Below are 21,557 nucleotides of genomic sequence, written 5' to 3'. Positions count from 1 at the left end.
TGAGCATCAATGCTTCAGCACTTCAAAGGCATGAAAGCCTTGTTCTCTTGCCAGTTTGGGGGAAGTCTTTAATGAGTCCTTGCAAATTGATCTAGTAAAATTTTTGAGGTTTACTATAGGATGAGCAACAAATAAACAAATTGTACATTTGCTTTCTTATCTGAATTCTTGCTGTTTTGTAGGCATTGTTTTGAGTGGTTGTTTCCACATTATGTGACTAAAAGCTCATGCCTACAAATGCCAAGGAGCACAGAGGAGAGAAACAGTGTTGGGAGAGAGAAGGACTCTTAAGCCAGCTCCTCCCAGAGCTATCAGAAGACTGTAGTCCTAGTGTCTGGGTGTGAAACCCATCCAACAGAGTCAATGGGAAGGGCCCTCTGGATCACCTCACAGATGAAGGGGAGGTTAGTCTCCCCAAGGGACATGGGGTGCAGGGGAGGAGCATTTGGGTACCATACAACACTTGTTAGGGAATGCATAGGGGCAAGATCAAAGGCAGGAAAAGGGGAGTGATCAAGGAGAGGAAGAAGCATGGGAGAACATGAAAAGGCCACAGAAGGGTCTGGCTGCATGTACACAGTACACTGGTCTGGACATGTCCAGTGTGTCATCAGCACGGTCTCTCCTGTCTTCTTACTAAACTTCTTAATTTTTTTTTTTCCCTCTGTGAGAGGACTGTTCAGTGCATGTGAAGATGGTAAGTGCCAGCAACTGGAAATACGTGAGTGCATGCATGCTGTGTGGGTGTGTATGTCAATGCATAATCACAAGCAAAAAGCAAGTCAGAGTAGCTGGTTAGTGAGTAGGTTAAGAGACTTCAGAGCCATCAGCTGACATGTCTGCAAGTCTGGCCAGATGCTGGAAAGACCAGTCTGAGTCAGCTGCTAGAGCTCCCAGGAGGTCCAAGACACCCACTCTTGCGTCTGGGAGCCAGCTGCTGGTGGTAAGCCTGGACCAGCCATCAGAGAACAGTTGGTATCTGTACATGAGGGGTCTAGGACACCGGGGAATCCTGGGGGCAGCTGCTCCATAGATCCAATGTATAAGGCTCTACCCAGCCTTATTAGAGGGCTCCTGTGTGTGTACATGGATGAGGGGCCTGAGGGCCCACTGCTGGATGGGGGCTACAGCCCTTGAGGACGCCGATGTCCTGGTGCCAGCAGCTGAGGAGACCAGCTCAGGCTGCAGGTCACGGAGCCAACTACTGGTAGAGAAATCCATAGTATGTATGTATGTATTTTCCAGTAGCAGGTTCATCCTGCTCAGCCAGAGAAGGGAATTGGATCAGGCTGTGCTGTGCTTGCATGATTGCCGTTTTCTGCCTCAGGCCAGTCATGTACAGTGTGTGTGCATATATATACACACATATATATACGTGTATTTTGTGTGAGTGTCTATTGGGAATACGTGCTCAGGCTTGCTACTGGCTGTACCTGAGGCCATGGAACTGAGCTGCCTCTTCTTTGTCAGGCCAGCTGATTCAGAACCTTTTAAGAGTTCAAGTTGCAAGGGACGTTCCTGCCCAGAGCAGGGTCAACCAGAGCAGGTTGCTCAGGAACGTACCCTGTCAGTTTTTTAATAGCTCCAAGGATAAGAACACCACAAGTTCCCCAGATAACCTGGTCCACCATTTAACAATTTTCACAGTGTTTTTTCTTACCTTCAGATGGAATTTATTGTGTTTTGATGTGTTCCCACTGCTTCTCATTTCACTGGATACCACTGAGGAGAGTCTGTCTCCCTCTTCTTCACTCCCTCCCATCAAGTATTTTATATACAATGATAAGAACCACCCAAACCTCCTTGAGTCTGAACAGTCCCAAGTTCTCTCAGCCATTTCTTGTACGTCAGATGCTCCAATTCCTTCAGAATTCTCGTGGCCTTTCACTGGACTTGCTCCAGTAAAGTCTATGTCCTTCATACCAAGGAGCCAAAAATTGGACATGGTGCTCTGGATGTCTGAACCACACTGAACAGAGGGGAAGAGTTGCCTCCCTTCTGCTGCTGGTGATGCATTTGCTAACACAGCCCAGGTACTGTCGGCCCCCTTTGCTACAAGGGGGCATTGCTAGCTCAAGTGCAGCTTTCTGTTCACTATAGCCTGCAGGTTCCTTCCTGCAAAGCTGCTTTCCAGCCACTCAGTCCCCAGCATGTACTGGTGCGCAGGGCTATTCCTCCCTAGTTGCAGGGCTCTGCATTTCCCTTTGTTCGGCTTCATGAGTCTCCTCTCAGAATCACAGAATCATCTCCGTTGGAAAAGACCTGAAGACCATCCAGTCCAACCATTAACCTCACACTGACCGTTCCCAACTCCACCAGATCCCTCAGCGCTGGGTCAACCCGACTCTTCAACCCCTCCAGGGATGGGGACTCCCCCCCTGCCCTGGGCAGCCCATTCCAACACCCAACAACCCCTTCTGCAAAGAAATACTTCCTAAGAGCCAGTCTGACCCTGCCCTGGCACAGCTTGAGGCTGTTCCCTCTTGTCCTGGTGCTTGTTCCTTGGCTCAAGAGACTCCACCCCCCTCCTCTGCACCCTCCTTTCAGGGAGCTGTAGAGGGCGATGAGGTCTCCCCTCAGCCTCCTCTTCTCCAGACTGAACCCCCCCAGTTCCCTCAGCCGCTCCCTAACAGACCTGTGCTCCAGACCCTGCACCAGCTCCGCTGCCCTTCTCTGGACACGCTCGAGTCATTCAATGGCCTTTTTGTAGTGAGGGGCCCAAAACTGAACCCAGGAATCGAGGTGCGGCCTCACCAGGGCCGAGTACAGGGGTAAGATCCCTTCCCTGTCCCTGCTGGCCACGCTATTGCTGACACAAGCCAGGATGTCATTGGCCTTCTTGGCCACCTGGGCACACTGCTGGCTCCTGTTCAGCCAGCTGGCAATCAACACGCCCCTCTTTCCATTTCTCTTGTTTATTAAGGTCCTTCTGAATGGCAGCACAGCTATCTGATGTATCAACCACTCCCAATTTTCTATCATCTGCAAGGGTAGCTTCAAGTTTACATATGCATGACCCAAGCTCATAATCCTGTGTCAGCCTCATCAGGGTTTATCTTCTAGCCTAGATATCTGCCAGGCAGCAACATTATTATCTATACTTTATGCTACAGGCACCTGTTACTAAGACTGAACTTCCTGATACACTAACAAGCCTCACAGCAAGAGCTTATGTTGTCAACTGTTACCTCTTCCTGCAGCAGCACTGACCCAAGTAGCTGAGGTACACGTCTACTACGGTTCCTTGTATATACTCTGCTGCTTCTCACATTGAATAGAAACCAGCTTTCTTGCTTTAAGTTGTAGTTCTTTACATCTCTGCTGCTTAACCCTTCTGTCCATTTATGGCTAAACAAGACCTCCCCAGAAGCAAGAGTGTTATTTTACAGCCTTAAGAATTTGAGGCATTGTACAATTAGGGAAATACTGAGAGCTCTCTACAGCAAGTAACTGATTGCTGAATGGATAGCACTCATCTTCTTCACCAACCTATACTTGGCTCAAGCACTGAAAAATAAATCTTGATCTTGAGGTGACTATTCTTCCCAGGTAGAAGAAAGTCTTAGGAACATCAGAGTGAGATGATTTTTTTTTTTTCCTGCTCCCAGACAGTCTATTCTGCAGAAGGAAGTACTACTCACATGTATTTCATCAAACTACAGCAGTAGTTTCTAATACTTGTCATGGTTTAGGAATAAACACAGGACCTGTGAAACAATGGACTTGGCTAATGCATGGGTACAGCTGTGACTGCGTTTAGAGAAAAAAAGTCTGAAGTAAGCAGCTCCATATGTATCCTTTAATCCTAACACACCTGAATTTCCACATTAAATCTGCAGTTAAAAGGACAAAGACCACTGGCTGAAACAACTAAACATGGATGTAAGGACCCTGCTGGAATTTCTAATATATATATTCAAGTAAAAGGTCCCAAACATATTTGAAATAAGCCAGAGAACTCCAACACAGCCTGCTCTGCCACAGATTTATTTACAAAATATTATTTACAATCTGTAACTGTCTTGAGCTCTGATAAATAATAACATTTCCTCCACAGAGAAGGAATAAGACAGACCACCCACATATTTTTCTGTTACAAATACCCTATCCAGCCAAACAAGACTATTCTCCCTTTTAAAAAGGGGAAGAGAAAAAATAGTACCTAAAGGGTTTTCTGTCCATGGCACAATTAAAGGTATTAAGCAGGTTGGAGAGATGTAAACCTCCCTGCTGAAGCGGGCACATGCAAAACAGTAACAAACTGAGGTTACACATGTGATCACACAAATTACAGCAGGGTGTACTGCTACTGCCAACTTCTCCTCCAAAGAAAGAAGTACACCATGAGCTGGTGTTTAAGGCAAGTATAGCTGAATTAAAAAGTACAGCCCTTACCCCCAGCCTGGTGAAAGACTGAATAGTTTGTTCCTGTTGTAAAACAGGGAAGACAGAAGGCTACTGAAGTGAGGAGGGATGTATGCCAGGAAGTGAATGGGCTCAAACTCCATGTCTGTATCCTTGTGCATGTTTCCCAAATGTCCCTGTCTTTCTGAACCCTCATTTCCAATCCTAAAACATCATTCACTGCCCCCAATCTGCTTTGTATAAATCCTTATGTTTCCATGTGATATACTGAGGGTCTGAAACTCCGGTGTGTGGACTACAGGGATTACTTAGTGCCGCACAGAACGGACTACAGAAGACAAGAGCTGAGAATAGTTTCTAAGACCAGTGCTCTGAAACATACTGATGGCTGCTACAGAGCTAAAGCAAGGGGGAACAGAAATGACAGCAGGTGGTGCTGCCTCGTGAGCCTTTCCAGTTCTGGTTGGTTTGCTTTGCTCGTTCCAGTCACTCATTTGGAAGCAATTGCCATAGGAATGATTCCAAGTGATATCTGGTAAGAATGGGCATTTAGCAAGCTTAAGAGAGCAACGATTGATCACTCCTTAAAGCCTTGGATGCTACACAGGATCCTCTTCTGGTGGCCTGGAAGTGACACTCCCATCTGTTTCAAGTCCCTGAAGAAAACAGGGAAAGAAATGAAAAAAATGAATTGCTGTTCTTGTTCCTTGGGGACTGGGATGTGGGTAAGTGCAGAAAGAGTTACCAAGTGTTAGTTCAGAAAGCTTCCTTTCCCTCAGTGTCTCCTACTACACCTTCTCTAGAGGGAAGAAACTTCTATGCGTTCCTGCCCTTCCCTGGCCACCTCTGCCCAACCCGTCAACTGGCTTCTCCCAGACTAGGTCTGTGATCCCATTCAACTGGGACTCTGTCCATGTCCGACTGTGATATGGGCCAGGTCTCAGCCCTTTAGTAGGTCTGTCCATGCATCATGCCTGCTCATTTGTGTAACGAAACCACCCTCATTGGAGCTGGCTGTATGTCCCTGGCTCTACAAGGGAGCACAGCTGCATTGGTGAAGCATCTGAGCCGAGTCTTTCTAAGAAGGAATTTGCTCTATGATAGAACAGTACCGGGGTGGGAGGAATACCACTAGCCCATGTGGGGTTTAAGGCAAGAAAGGCAAGACAATTATCTTACAAAGTCCTGCAAGGGTGTGGAGATGGTCAGGTGAGACAACTGTCTGCCATCTATTGTGGCCCTCCTTGCTGTTTGTGTCTGATGTGAGCTCAGAGCAGCTCAGGCCCCTGAAGAGACTCAAGCATGGACAGTTAGGGAATTAGTCTCACAGTTTGGGTTGATCTCAATTCTTCTGGGCTGATTCTTCCCTTTTAGGGCAAGAAAGCAGTCCACTTCCATTTAACTATATAAAGAATGGAGAGAAGTCTTCCAAGTAAGTATAAGTTCAGAGAGCACAGGGACAGACAGGCTATTTGCAGCACAGCTGGGGGTGTCTGCTGGGAGCTTGGCCTGCCCTTACTCAGCAGTGAGCTCCAGAATGGACTCCATGGTGTCCAGGCCGGCAGTGCGGAAGTTGGAGATGTAGCGCTTCATGCGAATGGATTCCAGCCACTCAGGGATGGATCGATAGGGGATCCCATCAGATCCACTGCAGCTGGGGAGCCGGAGTGTTACCCTAAAGACAGATAAAACCCTTGTTAGCCAGGCAACTACCTTAAATGGCTGGTACTATGAGATATTAGCTAACAAGCAAGCACCCTCTGCCCATGCTAGGCCAATTTATCTGCATTCTGCATAGTGAAGTCAGAGTGCCCAGGCCAATGGCTATGCCTTCTGTCGCCATGAGAGATGACTACTATCTTCTGCACACAGAGCCTTCAAGGTACCCCTTGTCAGCCTGCCTTGCTAGCACTGCCTCTCCTCCTGTTGGATGCAGGGAGGTGAAAACCTCCCAGTTAACCTCTCCTCCTCCAGCGACAGACTGCTTACCTGGGATCAAAGTCTGCAACAGGCCGGAGGAGCTGGGGACTTGAGATGAAATGCTGCAGCTGCCCCCGGATTTCCTGAAAATGAGGTCGCCTTATTCGATCATGTGACCAACAGCTCTTCATGAGCTCGTAGAGGATAGATGGGCAGTCCACAGGTGGGGGGAGCCGGTATCCCTCCTCTAAGCTTTTCATCACCTAAACAGAGGACAGAGAGAAATCTGGCCAAGAACAGAGAGTGCGAAAAAGGAGCAAAAGACCTCTGCAGGGCTGAGAGCAGGCAGTTCACCATTTTGCACAGTATACAGTCAGGGAGGGGTTGAAGCAGATTACACGTGTCTGAAGTAGGATCTGAGCAGCATAGCAAAGACTCAGGACACCTAAGGGATGTCAGAAATTGAAGTAGCATATGCATGTACTTTCAGTCCTTTACTAGCTTAGGTCCCATTGGCCATTCAGGGGACATGTTCATGAGAAGCATGTTGGGTTTGTGTGTGGCAGGGTTTTGATAGCAGGGGAGGGGGTTACAGAGGTGGCTCCTGTGAGAAGCTTCTTAAAACTCCCCTGGCTCCAAGTCAGACCCACCTCTGGCCACAGAATCACAGAATCATCTGTGACCTTGAAGATCATCCAGTCCAACCATTTAACCTCACACTGACTGTTCTCAACTCCACCAGATCCCTCAGCACTATGTTGGCCAAGGTCAAGCCAAGTAGCGATGATGGCTGTGCCTTTGTGATAATGCATTTAAGAAGGGGAACCTGGGATGAGGAGGAGTTGTGAGGGAAATACTTCTAATAACACTGAAGTCAGCTGAAGAGAGGAAGAGGAACGGAGGAGGTGGGCTGGAGCAGAGACCCCCCTGCAGCCCGTGAGGAGAGGGCCAGCTGTGACTTGCACCCATTGGAGGTCACTGGTGGAGCAGATGCTCTCCTGTAGGCCATGAAGCACCCCACACCATAGCAGGGGGCTGCACTTAAAAGAGGCTGGGAGTCTGAGGAAGAAGCCCCCACTGTTGTAGTTTGGCACTGGAAGGATTGCAACACGCAGGGGAGACCCACACTGAAGGAGCATGTAGCCTGTGGGAAGGACTCACGTCAGAGAAAGTTTGTGGAAGATTGTGTCCTGTGAAAGCGGAACCACGCTGGAGCAGTAGAATGTGAGGAGTTCCCCCCCATCCTGAGAAGGAAAAATTGGCAGGACTGATGGCCTATTCTCTGCCCCTGTGCAGCCAGTGGAGGATGAGGTAGAGAAATCGGGAGCAAATCTGAGACCAGGAAAAAGGGAGAGGTGGGGGGAAGATGCATTTAAAATGTGGTAATGCTTCTCACTGTCTTGCTCTGGCTGTTAAGGGGCATTGCTGATAGTGTCTGAATTAAATTTACGTTCTTTTTCTTCTCCTAATGAGTCAATCTTTTGCCCATGACTGTAACCGGTGACTCATCCCTCCCTGTCCTTATCTTGAATCTGGACCCTTTTGCTTTATTTTACACCTTTCCAGTTCTGAGCAGGAAGAGGTAAGTGAGCAGCTGCATGGTGCTCAGTTTCCCTCTGGGCTCAAATCATGACACTTAGTTGCATTGATTTTTAGCAGGGAGGGAGACAGTAGTTATACGCTCAAAATAATGTCAAGACTGGATGCTGAAAGAGGTCTACAGAAGTTGGTGCCTTGGGGTGGGTTTTTTTGAACAACTGATGTCATCTACCTGAACTTGTGCAAAGCATCTGACACTCCCGCACAACATCCTTGTTGCTAAATTGAAGAGACACGGGTCTGATGGACAGACCACGCAGTGGATAAGGGATTGGCTGGATGGTTGCACTCAAAGAGTTGTGGTCAATGGCTCCATGTCCAAGTGGAGAGCAGTGACAAGTGCTGTTCCTCATGGGTTGGTTTTGGGACTGGTGCAGTTTAACATCTCTGTTGGTGACACGGACAGCGGTATCGAGGCACGCTCAGCAGTTTGCTGACAACACCGAGCTGTGTGGTGCGACCGACATGCTGGAGAGAAGGGATGGGCCATCCAAAGGGACCTGGACAGGCTGGAGAGGTGGGACCATGCTGACCTCATGGAGTTCAATAAGGCCAAGTGCAAGGTCCTGAACATGGGTCGGGGCAATCCCAAGCACAAACACAGGCTGGGTGAGGAGTGGGGCGAAAGAAGCCCTTCAGAGAAGGACTTGGGGTATTAGTGGATGGAAAACTGACCATGAGGCAGCAATGTGCACTCGCAGCCCAGAAAGCCAACCGTGTCCTGGGCTGCATCCAGAGCAGGGTGGCCAGCAGGGCGAGGGAGAGGATTCTGCCCCACTGCTACACTCTCATGAGACCGTCCCTGCAGTGTGTGTCCAGCTCTGGGGGCACCAACATAATAAGGACACAGACCTGCTCAAACGGGGCCAGAGGAGGCCATGAAGTTGATCAGGGGGCTGGAGCACCTCCCCTGTGAGGACAGGCTGAGAGAGTTGGGGGTGTTCAGCTGGAGAAGAGAAGGCTCCAAGAGGACCTTAGAGCAGCCTTCCAGTACTTAAAGGGGCTACAGGAAAGATAGGGAGGGATTCTTGATCAAGGAGGTAGGGACAGGATGAGGGGTAATGGTTTTAAACTGAAAGAGGGAAGATTTAGATTAGACATAAGGAAGAAAGTCTTCCCTGTGAGGGTGGTGAGACACCGGCACAGGTTGCCCACAGAAGCTGTGGCTGCCCCCTCCCTGGCAGTGTTCAGAGCCAGGTTGGATGGGACTTTGGGCAACCTGGTCTAGTGGAAGGTGTCCCTGCCCATGGCAGGGGGGTTGGAACTAGATGATCGTTATGGTCCCTTCCAATGATTCTATAGAATGGTTCATAGAACCATCCTATGATTCTATGATTTTTTTTAAATGAGCGCTTGAGCTTATTGTCTCTTACCTCTTGATTGCTCATGTTCCCATATGGTTTGTCACCAAAGGACAGCACCTCCCACATGACAATTCCAAAGCTCCAGACATCACTGGCTGATGTGAAAATCCGATGAGCAATGGCTTCCGGGGCTGTCCATCGGATGGGAATCTTACCACCCTGTGGAACAGCAGAGACATAGTGTATCCAGCATGTAACATTGAGTTGTATTTCTCCAATGCTTTCATGCAAGGAGATGACAAAGTTGTTCCAAGATCTGACCCACTTCACTTGAAGTGACATGTAACAAGTCCTGGGGAAATTTCTCAAAAGGACAAAAACATTTTTGGAAAGTGAATGAGTTCTAGCCCTCTATTCAGTTGAATGCTACCCAAAACCACTGCTGTGGGAGTAAAAGCCCAACACCAGTCATAGCCCTACTCTGAATTACACCATTCATTAGAATCACTGGAACTTTCATTGAAAGAGACCTGTAGATGTCTGTAGTCCAAACCCTTGATCACAGCAGGGCTATCTTCAAAACTAGATTTAGTTAACTGAGTCCAAAAGATCAGGCCTCTTACATTTCTTCTTGTTTCAAAACCACAATCTTTCTGAATCTATTGGGAAAAAAAACCCAACAGGGACTCCAGACAGAAAAGTACCACCTTCTGAATCATCCACACTATGACTTGCAGTTTTACTATGGGTTTTCCTCAGAGATTTTCCATCCAAATCTTCCCCTGACCTGGTGTTTCCTACTGGGAAGAAATTCTGCCATTCTTACCTGGCAGAATCCAAATCCCCTTGAGACTACAGTTCATTTCCAAGACTGAGAGATTGGTTTTGCATTACCTTGGTTTCATAGGTCCCCTCTGCATCATTCTCCAATATTCGAGAGAGTCCAAAGTCAGACACCTTGCACTGAAGACTGCGTGTCACCAGGATGTTGCGAGCGGCCAGATCCCGGTGCACGTAGTTGTGTTCTGAAAGGTAGGTCATGCCAGAGGCTATTCCTTGCAGCATGCTCACAAGCTGCACAGGGCTAAATTTTTCCTCATTCTCCTGCATGGAAGAAGAAGCGAGAGAAGATCCTGGTCAAGTGACATCAATCTGCTTGGTTTCTAGTTACTGGCCAAAGTGGGCATTGGCGAACAAGTGAAAAGGCAATGCTGCAGCCCAAAGGACCCAACAGTTTCTCATTAAGGGACTGGGGTGGTCTCCAGAGTCATCATTAGGCACCTGCACTTCAACTACAGCACTCTGGACACTGGTATCAAGCTTCAACTGCTGAGACTGGAAATGTTAGTGAGCAGAAAGTAAGTGGATGTCTGGATCTTATATCTGGTCTTCTTTTAGGATCCTAAATCCAGGTCAAGTGCAAGTTCCGGCAGTACACAAGCCTATTACAGATTGGAGTCTCTCACCCGGAGGAAGGTATCCAGCGCTCCATTCTCCATATACTCAGTGATGATCATCATTGGCCTCCCTTGAGGAAGACAAGAAGGTGTCAGCCTTTTTGCAATTCTCCTACTCTTACCTTTCAATGCTCTCCACACTGCCCCAACGCAGAGAACCATATCCAAGCCCAGCCAACATCCCCGCTCCTCTGGCACAGCTGGCTCACCCCTCTCCTTAGGCCCCCCTCAATGATTTTATATTCCTCCTTATGTCACACATACAACTTCACAGCATCCCTTACACTATCCCAACTTCTCATCCACTCACCAACTCAAGAAGACCTCTCCTAACACTGCCTCATGACTCTGCTGGAAATCCATACAACTCCTCCCTTCTTCCTTTTCTGCCATAACATCACAACACCTGTCTTCTCCCAGCACAGCCTCTCTGAGAGCACCCTCTCCAAGAAAGGACCAAGAAATGTGCCAGTTTCTGCTCTCATTCCAGGACTCTCTCCCACACACTTACTTTTGGTGACAACTCCTTCCAGACGTACAATGTTCGGGTGATTGAATTGCCCCATAATTGTTGCCTCACGCAGAAAGTTCCACCACTGTGAGTCTGAATATGTTGACTTCAGGGTCTTGATGGCAACCACAATACGTTCTTTCCCTGGGAGCCGCAAGGACCCACGATAGACCTCCCCAAACTCCCCTGAGGAAAACCAGAGGCAAAAGGTCACAGATGAACTCAGGAATAGTCAGCAAAATAACAGTGTAGGGGAACTGTAAGATGAGGGGAGCAACAAGTAACTCACCCTCTCCAATCACATTCTCCATAGTGACACAAGAGATGTCCAGTTCCTTAGTGAATTCCAGCACCCCTCTGCTGGGGTCATCGTATGGTTGCAGGTCTACATAGGGCTTCAACCAGACCTTCTCTATGGTAAAGGGAAACAAAATAGAAAACTGACCTGTCAGCTCTTTGGACAAGCTTTATAGGACAAAGGTACATGGGATTCTGACAATAGCAGTAAGCAAAATAGCAGTAAGCTAATGGTACATGGGATTCTGACAATAGCAGTAAGCAAATCTACCAAACATATGTTGAAGACTAGAGCTGTTATGGAAAGAGGCAAATTACATCAGAAAAATCTATGTCAGTGTCTGATTTGAAACTACAGTTTCTTTTCACTCCTCCCAACCCATTTCAGGCTTCTCCCTTGTTCTGCTACCCCTCTGAAGCTCACCTCGATCAAAGCCTGAAGTATTGTAATCTGGCCGTGCTTGTCTCCGACGAGCCTGCCTGGAACATAAGAAGCAGTCATGAAAATAAAACAGTCAGCAGATAGCAAAGAGAAAAGCAAGACTTCCAGAGCATCTGCCCTAGCTGTTCAGGAACAGAGTTCAGAGTAGAGTAGAGCAAAGTGGAACCAGACACTGCACCTACTTGGCAAAGTACATCTAGCAAGAAAATGTGATGCTTCATTGACATTTAGAAATGGAACTTTGTTTCCATGCAGGTAGTTTTGTTCATCCTTCTGCTTCCTGAATTACAGATGAATTCCAATTTATTTTAAGTTTTATGTACACTTTCAGTACAATACCTAATCTTCTTAAAACCAAATAGTGGTCTTATAGACATTTAGAAAGGAAGTAATTTTCTATCTGGGTAGAGGACCACTAAAGTAATGGTATACGGAAAATGGTTTGAAATGACTGGGTACATGTATTGCCCACTTAAATGATCAGTAGCTATAGAAATGGTTGTGCCATAACAATATTTTTATTCATCTGTCATGATAACAGTATGTTAGTGCTGGATTATAACAAAACAGAGGAATCACCCCATTCTTCTCTGTCCTCAGCAGCAAGCAGTGTCTTACAGACATATCAATACCTCCAATCCTGCTGATTGAAATTACTTACTGACACTCATTCCACCTTGCACAGCACACCAGTCTTACTCTTTATTCTCTAACTATCCTTTACCTATCCAATATTCTGTGAGAAATCAGGGCTTCCCTCCCTTTCTCAAGCTCCCATAGCTCAGCTGTTCCTACATCTATACCTTTTTCAATACCAAAAAACACTTACTTTCGCCGAAAGATGAGAAGTCCCAGAAGCAGCCCAATAAATAGCAGAACTCCAAAGATAATAGAGACTATGACTCCACCAGACAGAGCTCCCGAGTCTGCAGAAACAAAGAGAAAGGCCATATCATTTAAAAGACCAAGAACTATTTGTTCGGAATGTAGCAACCAGCTGTCACCAGCCAACGGTATTAGGTAAGCTACAGCCATTTATCCTACAGACAGCAGAGCCACCAGGTTTGAGTCCTATTGTACTTTTATTCACGTGCATGGAGCACCTTCTGGTGGGTATGTGGTTGACTCTTATTTACAGTCTTTGTCTTCTAGTTGAGCAATTTATCCCTGTCTGATTTCCCACATAAATTCCATGACATTTTCAAAAACGAAGAACAGCTGTTCCTTTCCTTCCATTCCTTTCCAACTGCTCTTTCAGATAAGACCCTTCTTCCTGCTCAGTAGCTGATGCAAACTATGGCACAGCAAGGACATCATTTTTCCCAAGTTAGTAGTCTAACTTGATTCTCTTCCTACTTATGAAACTAATTCTCCCCCCTCACCCCGCCCTTCTATCAATATCTGGGGTTGTTCCTTTGCCCAATTACATTGACAGAAGCCAGTCTCTGTTTAGGACTTTTCAAACAAGCAAGTACTGAGTTAAGAACTTGAAGACTAAAATCATATTCCTGCTTTCTCAAAACTAAGCATCAGGTGGTTTCATTTTGTGATCGAATAGCATTCAGATAGCATTCATGTAACACAGGTTGTCTTCTTACATTTAATAGTTAAAACCATCCATTCCCATATAGTATATCTGAATTAATCACAGGAAATCATAAATGGCATCTGATGGTGAAATATGTGGTTTTAAACCTTATTTCCCAAAACTTAAAAACCTATTTTTAAAAACTTAAAAATACATTAATGCGAAGTGTTCATATCCATATCTAATGAGAATCTACATTTTTTAGTATTTTCCCTAAAGAGATTTAGGAAAACATCCAGAAGAAAGAGAATTTCCTAAAGAAATTGTTTCAATAAATTAATAGATTTTAAAGCAAGGAACAACAGATTTTAAAGCAAGCAACAGCTTGTGTGACACAGACAACTTGTCTGGAAGTGTTTCCTAACATCCAGCGCAATGGCCAGCATCCATAAAACCTAATTAGCACTTGTTATTCTTGCTCAATTTAATGCTGACTCATCCCACTAAAATTATTAAAAATCACCAGCTCAGTTAAGCAGAAATCAAGAGGCAGACATAATGTTATTTTTTAAAATCACAAAGGCAAGATTTTGAAGGTGAAATAATATCTCTAACAAAATGAACAAGTTTTTAGGTACATAGTATTTCTGCAGAAAATTAAGGGATCTAAATTTCAAATTCAGATTAAAAAAAATTGCCTTCTCCTGCAAATCTTGCTCCACTAATATTCCTAGACTATTACAGATAAACAGTGCTTCTAGTATTATCGAAGAACTCTCACCAAATGAAATCTTGCTGGTACTTCTTTTTAATCCCTTTCATATTCAAAAATACCTTTGTCTTGGCATGATGAAGTGATGAACTTCTATTTAAAAAAAAGCATAACCTTGACAAAAGTATTTTCTAACATATTCTTTTATAATCAAAACCATCTGAGGCACATGTTAACTCACACATTTTTCTTTCTGGTACATTAATCTATCGATCATTTATATCATCAAATTTGGCACTTGCGAATTCATGAACATTTTATCAAAAGCTCCAGGTGCCAAAAAAACCCCAATCTTTAAATTATATTCCATTCATGGTATCACAACTCCTTATCAGCTTTTATACAGTTAACTATTTAGTTACATTAAGGTATGCCTTTGATTTCTTCCATATCCTTATTTCATTACAGTAAAGCTAGCCTTTCAAAGGCATAATTTCAAACGATGTATTTCTAAAATTATCCACAGAGTCAATAGGAGGATCTGTGAATGTGTGGAATGAGGAGAGAGCAATCTCCATTACAGAAAACTTTTGATAAAGGGGAATGCTCTGGGTAACCCAGGGAAACAGGAGGTTGGATGTGAGGCCTATATGAGATGTTCTTTAACATAGGAGAAAGGTCTTCTTGTGACCTCAACAGCTTGGCTTTCTACACTTTGTGCTTTGGTGAGAATTTTTTTCAGTGGCACATACCATCTTTTTGGTCAGAGTTACATTCAGGGGCTGCACTACAAACAGTGGAAATTATAAAGCTGGAGAAAGTACTGGTGAGGTCCTCTGAGTTCTCTTTTTCACTACTGACTTTCACACAAAAGCAGGCATATGTAATAATTTTGCTAACTTTCAAACTTAGAAACATTAGCCAGAATAAAAATGTCTTTCAGGAGAAGCAGATGAAGAGCTGGTTCTGATCAGTTCTGAATGGGAAAGTACAAGTGGATTTTATACAACAGCAATGAAACAGGATAAATGTCTCCTTTTTACAGAGCAAGAGGTTTGGCCCTTGTGACAAGGAATTCAGGAGTGTGGTGTCTCTGCCTTACAGCTAGCAGAATGCAAAAAGAGAACCATGTACCATGGGAATATACAATCTGATGGGGAAGTGAGTTTCTCCCAAATGAGATTCCAGTGGTTGTCCTTTACCTGGTGGAAGGGTGCGAAATTCCTGCTCCGCAGAGTAGGGCCCAGGCCCAAGGGGTGTGATGGATCTCACTCGAAGCAGGTAGGCTGTGTCTGGCTGCAGGTCTCTCAGTGTGACATTTGGCTCAACAAGGTGCTTCACTGTGTAACGTGCCTCCTCTCCCTGCAGAAATCAAACAGGTTCAAGTCACAAACACATGTTGAATGAAGAGGATGCTTCCAACGCTTTGGGTGGAAAGAGGGAAGAACAAATAAGGCAGGCCTCACCTTCTCAAAGAACATGACCTCATACTCCACAGAAGTCCGGCTGCGCTGTCGTGGGGCAAGCCAAGAAACAGAAAGACTACTGTCATCTCTTTGTGTCAGGATAAACTGGGATACTGTCACCGGAGCTGCAAGGGAGAGAATAGAGAACATCAGGAAGAAATACAAATATAATGCAAACTAGGCCCTTTCTCCACCAGAAGCTCTCTCTTTTCTTCTCTAGTCATACCATGAAACTGGAACTGACTCTCATTGCCACTGCCACTCCCTCATCTTGCTCTTCTATGGTGAAAGGGAAATGAGGTCTCTGTCTGTAATTAATTGGTTTCCATGTATGCTTCTGTCCTAACAATGGAAGCATAACTCTGGCCATCAAAACAAAATCAGTGTTCCAAGGAATTACATTTAATCTAGTACTGCACTGGAAGTGCTCAATTTGAAATAAAAACATTGGGGTTTTATGCTGTTACAGCAGCAGTAACACCACTATCCCATGTGATTTACAAATGCAACTTCATTTCATAAGGGTACAGTGAAATACAGTGCTCAAAATCTCTCAGCTGACTGCAAGTGCATGCTGTTCATGAATAAAAAGATAATTCTCAACAGTGTGCAAGGACTGAAGAGTCAAGCCTTGTTCTCTCCTTGTCCTTCATCAGCACCAGGAAGCGATGAGGCAAGCCAAAAGTAGCTCTGTTTTTCCAGTTCAGAGTTGTGCTGCCCCCACACAGCATCAGGAAGAAAAGTAGTATTTTGTCAGTCAGAGCTTGAGAAAAGCACCAACAGCTGTTGAGCACTGTGATATCACTGTTCTATAATCAAGTAATCAAGTTTCACAGCACTCTGGAAAGTATTCACAGGACAGTCAAACTAGCCAGCTTGAAGCTAAACTATAGAAATGTGTCAAGAACTTGCATGCTTTTGATACCCTCATTTCTCCATGCTTTCAAAGTTTGGGTTGGTTTTTGGGGTTTGTTTGGTGGGTTTTTTTGGTTTTGGGTTTTTTTTTTTCCAGTTACAACAGGGTTTCTGTTGTGTTTGGTCAGACTTTTTGCAATATCCAAATCACAGGAAATATTTCACACCACAGTTCCTGTTCTTCCTGTCATACAGGTAACAATACTGAGGCTGGACTATGCTAGTGTATGACAGGGAGGGCTTTATCCTCTTCACCTCTGTTAAGTCCTTGGTGGATTCACAGCTCTTGGTGGATAATGATTTCTGCTGCTTGACTTGAAAAGAATATGACTGATGGACTTTACATGCCAGAGGCAGAGGTACCTTAGAGTCTTTACCATACCATAAAAATACATGCAGCAGTCAGAAGAATATGGAGAAACCTTAAACATTCACAGAGATCCTTTTCCTGATGAGCAGGAAGAACCTCTCTCTACTTCTGCTAACCTGCATGTCCAACTGCGACCCAGACAGCTGGAGCAGTTCTCTGTGAAGCAGGTCCCATTCCCGAGACACCATTATGGGCTTCCACAGCAAAGGTGTAGTTGGTGTAAGCTTCTAGGCCATCCACGTCCACAGCAGGTTTATTGAGACCAGAAGCACTGGGGGAGAATACTACACCAGCCTCACAGGGCTCACATGACAGGAAATGGCAGCGCTGACAGAAGACTGTGTAAGTCAGGTCCTTCCGCCCACCGTGGTCGCTGGGTGGCTGCCACCATAGACTCAGCTGCGTGCCAATAAGGGAGAAGCTGACATTGCGGGGAGCTGAAGGGGGGCCTACAAGAAGCATGAAAGAAAGTATTAGATCCAGCTGTTAATACCCAAAGTACTGTGGCAGTTTCCCATCTGCTGATGCACTCTGAGTGGAGTCCTCTGTCCCCCCAGCCCCTCCCTCTCTGATCTCTCATCCCCATTTCCCCACATTTTGTTTCCTCCTATGTCCTTTTTTGTAGAAACACAGAATGGTTTGGGTTGGAAGGGACCTTTAAAGATCATCTAGTCCAAGCCCCTGCCATAGGCAGGGACATCTTCCACTGGCCCAGGTTGCTCAAAGGCCCATCCAACCTGGCCTTGAACACTGCCAGGGAGGGGGCAGCCACAACTCCTCTGGGCAACCTGCTCCAGTGTCTCACCACCTTCATCATAAAAAAATTCTTCCATATGTCCCTTCGAAATCTATTCTCTTTCTGTTTAAAACCATTGCCCCTTGTCCTGTCAGTACAGGCCCTGGTAAAAAGTCTTTCTCCATCTTTCTTATATGTCCTCTTTAAAAACTGAAATGTCACAGTAAGATCTCCCTGAAGCCTTCTCTTCTCCAGCCTGAATAACCCCAACACTCTAAGCTTTTCTTCATTAAGAGTTCCAGCCCCCTGACCATTTTTGTGGCCTCCTCTGGACCTGCTCTAACAGGTCCATGTGTCTCTTTTGTACTGGGGACCCCAGAGCTGGATGCAGTCCTGCAAGTGGGGTCTCACAAGAGCAGAGGGGCAGCATCACCTCCCTCAACCTACTGGCCATGCTTTCTTTTTACGCAGCCTAGGATACAGCTGGCTTTCTGGGCTGCAAGCGCACATGGCCAGCTCACATCCAGTTTTTCACCCACCAGTATCCTTAAGTTCTCTGTAGGGCTGCTCTCAATAAGTTCATCCCCCAGTCAGTATAGATATTGTTCTTTCTTTCTATTTGCGACTCACGGGTGCAGGCAATGTTCTGGCCCTCCAAAGGTGCTCGGTAGAAGCCTGCATTGCAGGAACAAGATGTAGCCCCTGACTCATTGGACAAGCTGTTGGGGGGGCACTTCAGGCAGTGTTTAGTCTCCAGGGAGTGACGATAGAATCCTCGCTGGCAGGCTGTGAAGAGACAAACAAGCCAACATAAGATCAACAATAAGCCAAGATTAACAAGAAACCACCTGGCGGTTTTGTTCAGCTTCTTGAATACTCATTTATCTGCTTGCTTTTCTTCCATTTACTTAGCTCACAGGAATATTTAGGTTGGAAGGGACCCCTGGAGGTCACTTAGACAAATCATCTTCTCAAAGCAGACAGAAAGGAGATGCAAACTCAAGGTAGGTTTAATGTTATGATAGGACTTGTAGACTGAAGAAGGGGTATCTCATTCTTCATGGATGCTGTATGAAAACAGAAGCTGGTCAACCTCAGAGACTTCTTTCAACATAAACCCAGACTGGTCCCCACTGTGCACTTTAAGCTTTCCACACTATAAATAAGAGCTGTAAATACTAGCTCCAAGTCTTTGTACTCCTTAGAGTCCCCTGTTGGCTGATTTCACAAAGGATAGCCAGTGGGATTTTTAGCAAAAGCATCTTTTCTGATTTCAAGTGTTGTACCAGAGCATCACCTAGAAGGGCACTGGGGAAATAACTTCAGTTCACCTAACAGCATTGAGTGTAACTGGCTATGGAGTCAACACAGACTACAAGAAAACAGGTGTCACGTGCTTTCTACTTCCAGTCCTACAAAAACAATCAGCCACATATTTCTCCAAGTGTTAACATCTGACACTCTGGTTTTGCTGCATTACTATTAGCTTGATCTACAGCAGCACTGCTCTGTCTACCAGTTATCTCAGGGTCAATGCTTCACCTCTATAGGTGTTTAGCAAGAAGAAAATGAGTGAGGGAGGTTGAAGTATCCTGTGAATTTAATGGCTACCAGCCTGTGCTAAATAAGTCTATCAGATGTTCTTAAACTAAAGAAACAACCAACCTATCACTAATCACATGGTTGAGGAATGCATATGCTAATTTTCTGCCACAGCTACTACCTTGCATTTAACTTGAGCACCAAGGGAACGACCCTTTTCATATGGCACTATAAAAGCAGCAATCTCCCATGTAATCCCTCAGGAGATCCCAGTGGAGAAAGCCATTTGCTCAGAAGCCTGACACAAATGGCATACTGTGGTGGAGCACAGCATAGGAAATGATCCTTTATCCAGAAGACAAAAAACAATCCAGCCATTCCTACTATGTAACACAGAAGAACACCTGAGAGACCTAAAAAAATTTACACTAACAAAGACCAAATAAGACTCCTCACCATCAGTCTCAGGAAGAGTCATTATCCTCACTGTATGTTGAGATTTCTCTCTAGATTGTCATCGGAGAAGTGGCTTCTTCTCATTCCTACTGGTCCCTCTTCTTGCCCTGGGATGACAGGCAGACTGTCCCATCAACACTAGACGATGATAACTGGCCTACCAGTTGCATAGTAATACAAAACCATTTGGCAGTACCATGACAGTACATGGGCCAAAAGGATTTGCAGCAGTGAAGCCTGAAGAGCACAGAAAGGAGAAAGAATCACAAGGAGTAGGAACAACCAGCACCTTTGGGAACAAGACAACCACTTATGAAAGACTATCATTCTGAGCTACATCATGCAACTGTGTGGTCAATGATAGCAAAGGCTGTTGAAAGAATTAAAAGGCTCAAACATCAATTGTCACCAGACCAAAGACTCCATTTATATTCCAAATCAAATCATCTTGACAAATAGGCAAGAAGAAGAAAAGTTAATTTGACCTCTAGGCTGCTCACGACTGAGAACACTTCTACGTGCTGGAGTGAAGATGAAAGCTTTGTGGCCTGCTGCCACTTTGCTCCAGCGTAAGATTTCAAAATTCCTGACACTGGATCAGTTTGGATCAGGAGCGCTTTGGCAGCAACATGAAAAACAAACGAACCACAGGGCCACAGACTTCTATAACACAGAGGTTCTGATTTTCCTGCATAATACTACCTGCCATAAAGATGGGACGACTTACACATCCTCTTACTATCAGGCTGAGACAAGTCAGCATGTAAATTAGGGAAATTTGGGTTTGTGGACCTCTGCAATAAGTTAGCTCCAACCCCTAAACTCTTAGGCTCCAGCCCCTAGTCCACAAATGCTGCTGAGGCCTGTCAAGAGGACAGCTGCCTCGCAAGGAAACAGCGTGCCTTGTAGGGAGAGGATGTGCAGGGAGGGAACTGCAGGGGGGACATCTGGGCAAACTGACAAACCCAGGAGGTAACTGGGCAGGCACCGGCCAGCCATCGGGATCATACCACATGAAGCTGTGTCTAGATCAGTAAACTAAAGGGGAGCCAGAGGTGCAGGCAGGGCAGAAGCATCCAGCTGCCCAGCACAGCCCCAGCCCTGAGTCTGGGCATGCTGAGGTTGTTATCCAAAAAGTAGATTTGTGACCATCATGCAATAACCCAATCTTAACATGCTCAGGAGAGATACTGTATTTATTCAGGCCTGGGCACTCAGTGGACTTTTCCACAAATCAAACCTGAACAGCAGGTTTTATTCATGTTCCTTTTATACACAAAAATCTGGGGTTAGTACTTTTCCAAACACACCTATGAGATACTGGTTGGTTAGTGATTAACATACAATTATAATACAGCTCACATAACGCTTCTAGTGCTACACATGCTCAGGGGAAGGGTCTTAACCTGGTCCGGGGTCTTTTCAAGCTGTGGGTGTGTTTCTCAGTATGATAATGGAGTTTCTTTCAGCACACTCAGAAGTTGGTTTCATTGCCAAGTTCATTAACTGAAGAGTCACTCTGCCGGGTTGTCAAATAACTCATCCTCAACATGGTCCCAGACATTCTCTTTTATGGTCCAGGACGTTCTGCTTATTTTCTAGGGTTTGGAGATCAGAATCTATCATTTTTTAATTTCTTATCACTAATCAAGGTAATTTTGACCACGCTTCAAGGTCTTGTTTGACCAAGCTTCAAAACCTGGTGATTCCCCCCATTTGTGCGGTACCTGTGGCTGCTAGCACCGTTACTAACCACGGCTACTAGCCACTGTGAAATGTGCTCTAACAGGAGGGCCGGGGCGCAGCGTGGGGGCAGCTCCCGCGGCCAGCAGGCTTGAGGCCACCCAGCCTGGGGCCAGCAGGCCACGCAGGCCCAGGCCAGCCAGGCCAGCTCCGCAGCCAGGGAGAGCCTCTTGCACCCGAGAGGGACCTGCCCC

At 45.7% G+C, this 21,557-nt stretch overlaps 1 protein-coding gene across 1 annotated transcript in view; it reads right to left on the bottom strand.

Moving 5' to 3' along the window:
• Positions 1-3,972: 3,972 nt before the first annotated feature.
• The window catches only part of EPHA1 (EPH receptor A1), a 39,037-nt gene continuing 21,452 nt past the window's right edge, over positions 3,973-21,557 (bottom strand). The window contains exons 5-18 of the mRNA XM_026852195.1: positions 18,253-18,408; positions 17,003-17,335; positions 15,602-15,726; positions 15,338-15,497; positions 12,725-12,821; positions 11,878-11,933; positions 11,446-11,568; positions 11,157-11,342; positions 10,655-10,716; positions 10,083-10,292; positions 9,258-9,407; positions 6,355-6,548; positions 5,885-6,040; positions 3,973-5,021 (exon numbers count right to left, since the gene is read on the bottom strand). Of these exons, the coding sequence (XP_026707996.1) occupies positions 4,943-5,021; positions 5,885-6,040; positions 6,355-6,548; positions 9,258-9,407; positions 10,083-10,292; positions 10,655-10,716; positions 11,157-11,342; positions 11,446-11,568; positions 11,878-11,933; positions 12,725-12,821; positions 15,338-15,497; positions 15,602-15,726; positions 17,003-17,335; positions 18,253-18,408 (2,087 nt within the window). The 3' untranslated portion in view covers positions 3,973-4,942. The remainder of the gene's footprint in view (positions 5,022-5,884; positions 6,041-6,354; positions 6,549-9,257; positions 9,408-10,082; positions 10,293-10,654; positions 10,717-11,156; positions 11,343-11,445; positions 11,569-11,877; positions 11,934-12,724; positions 12,822-15,337; positions 15,498-15,601; positions 15,727-17,002; positions 17,336-18,252; positions 18,409-21,557) is intronic.

The sequence above is a fragment of the Athene cunicularia genome (assembly GCF_003259725.1).
Source record: "Athene cunicularia isolate RWA chromosome 1 unlocalized genomic scaffold, athCun1 chr1_part1, whole genome shotgun sequence".
Taxonomy (NCBI): domain Eukaryota; kingdom Metazoa; phylum Chordata; class Aves; order Strigiformes; family Strigidae; genus Athene; species Athene cunicularia.
Note: the sequence above shows the minus strand (reverse complement) of the source record. Positions and strands in the feature narration are given on the sequence as shown.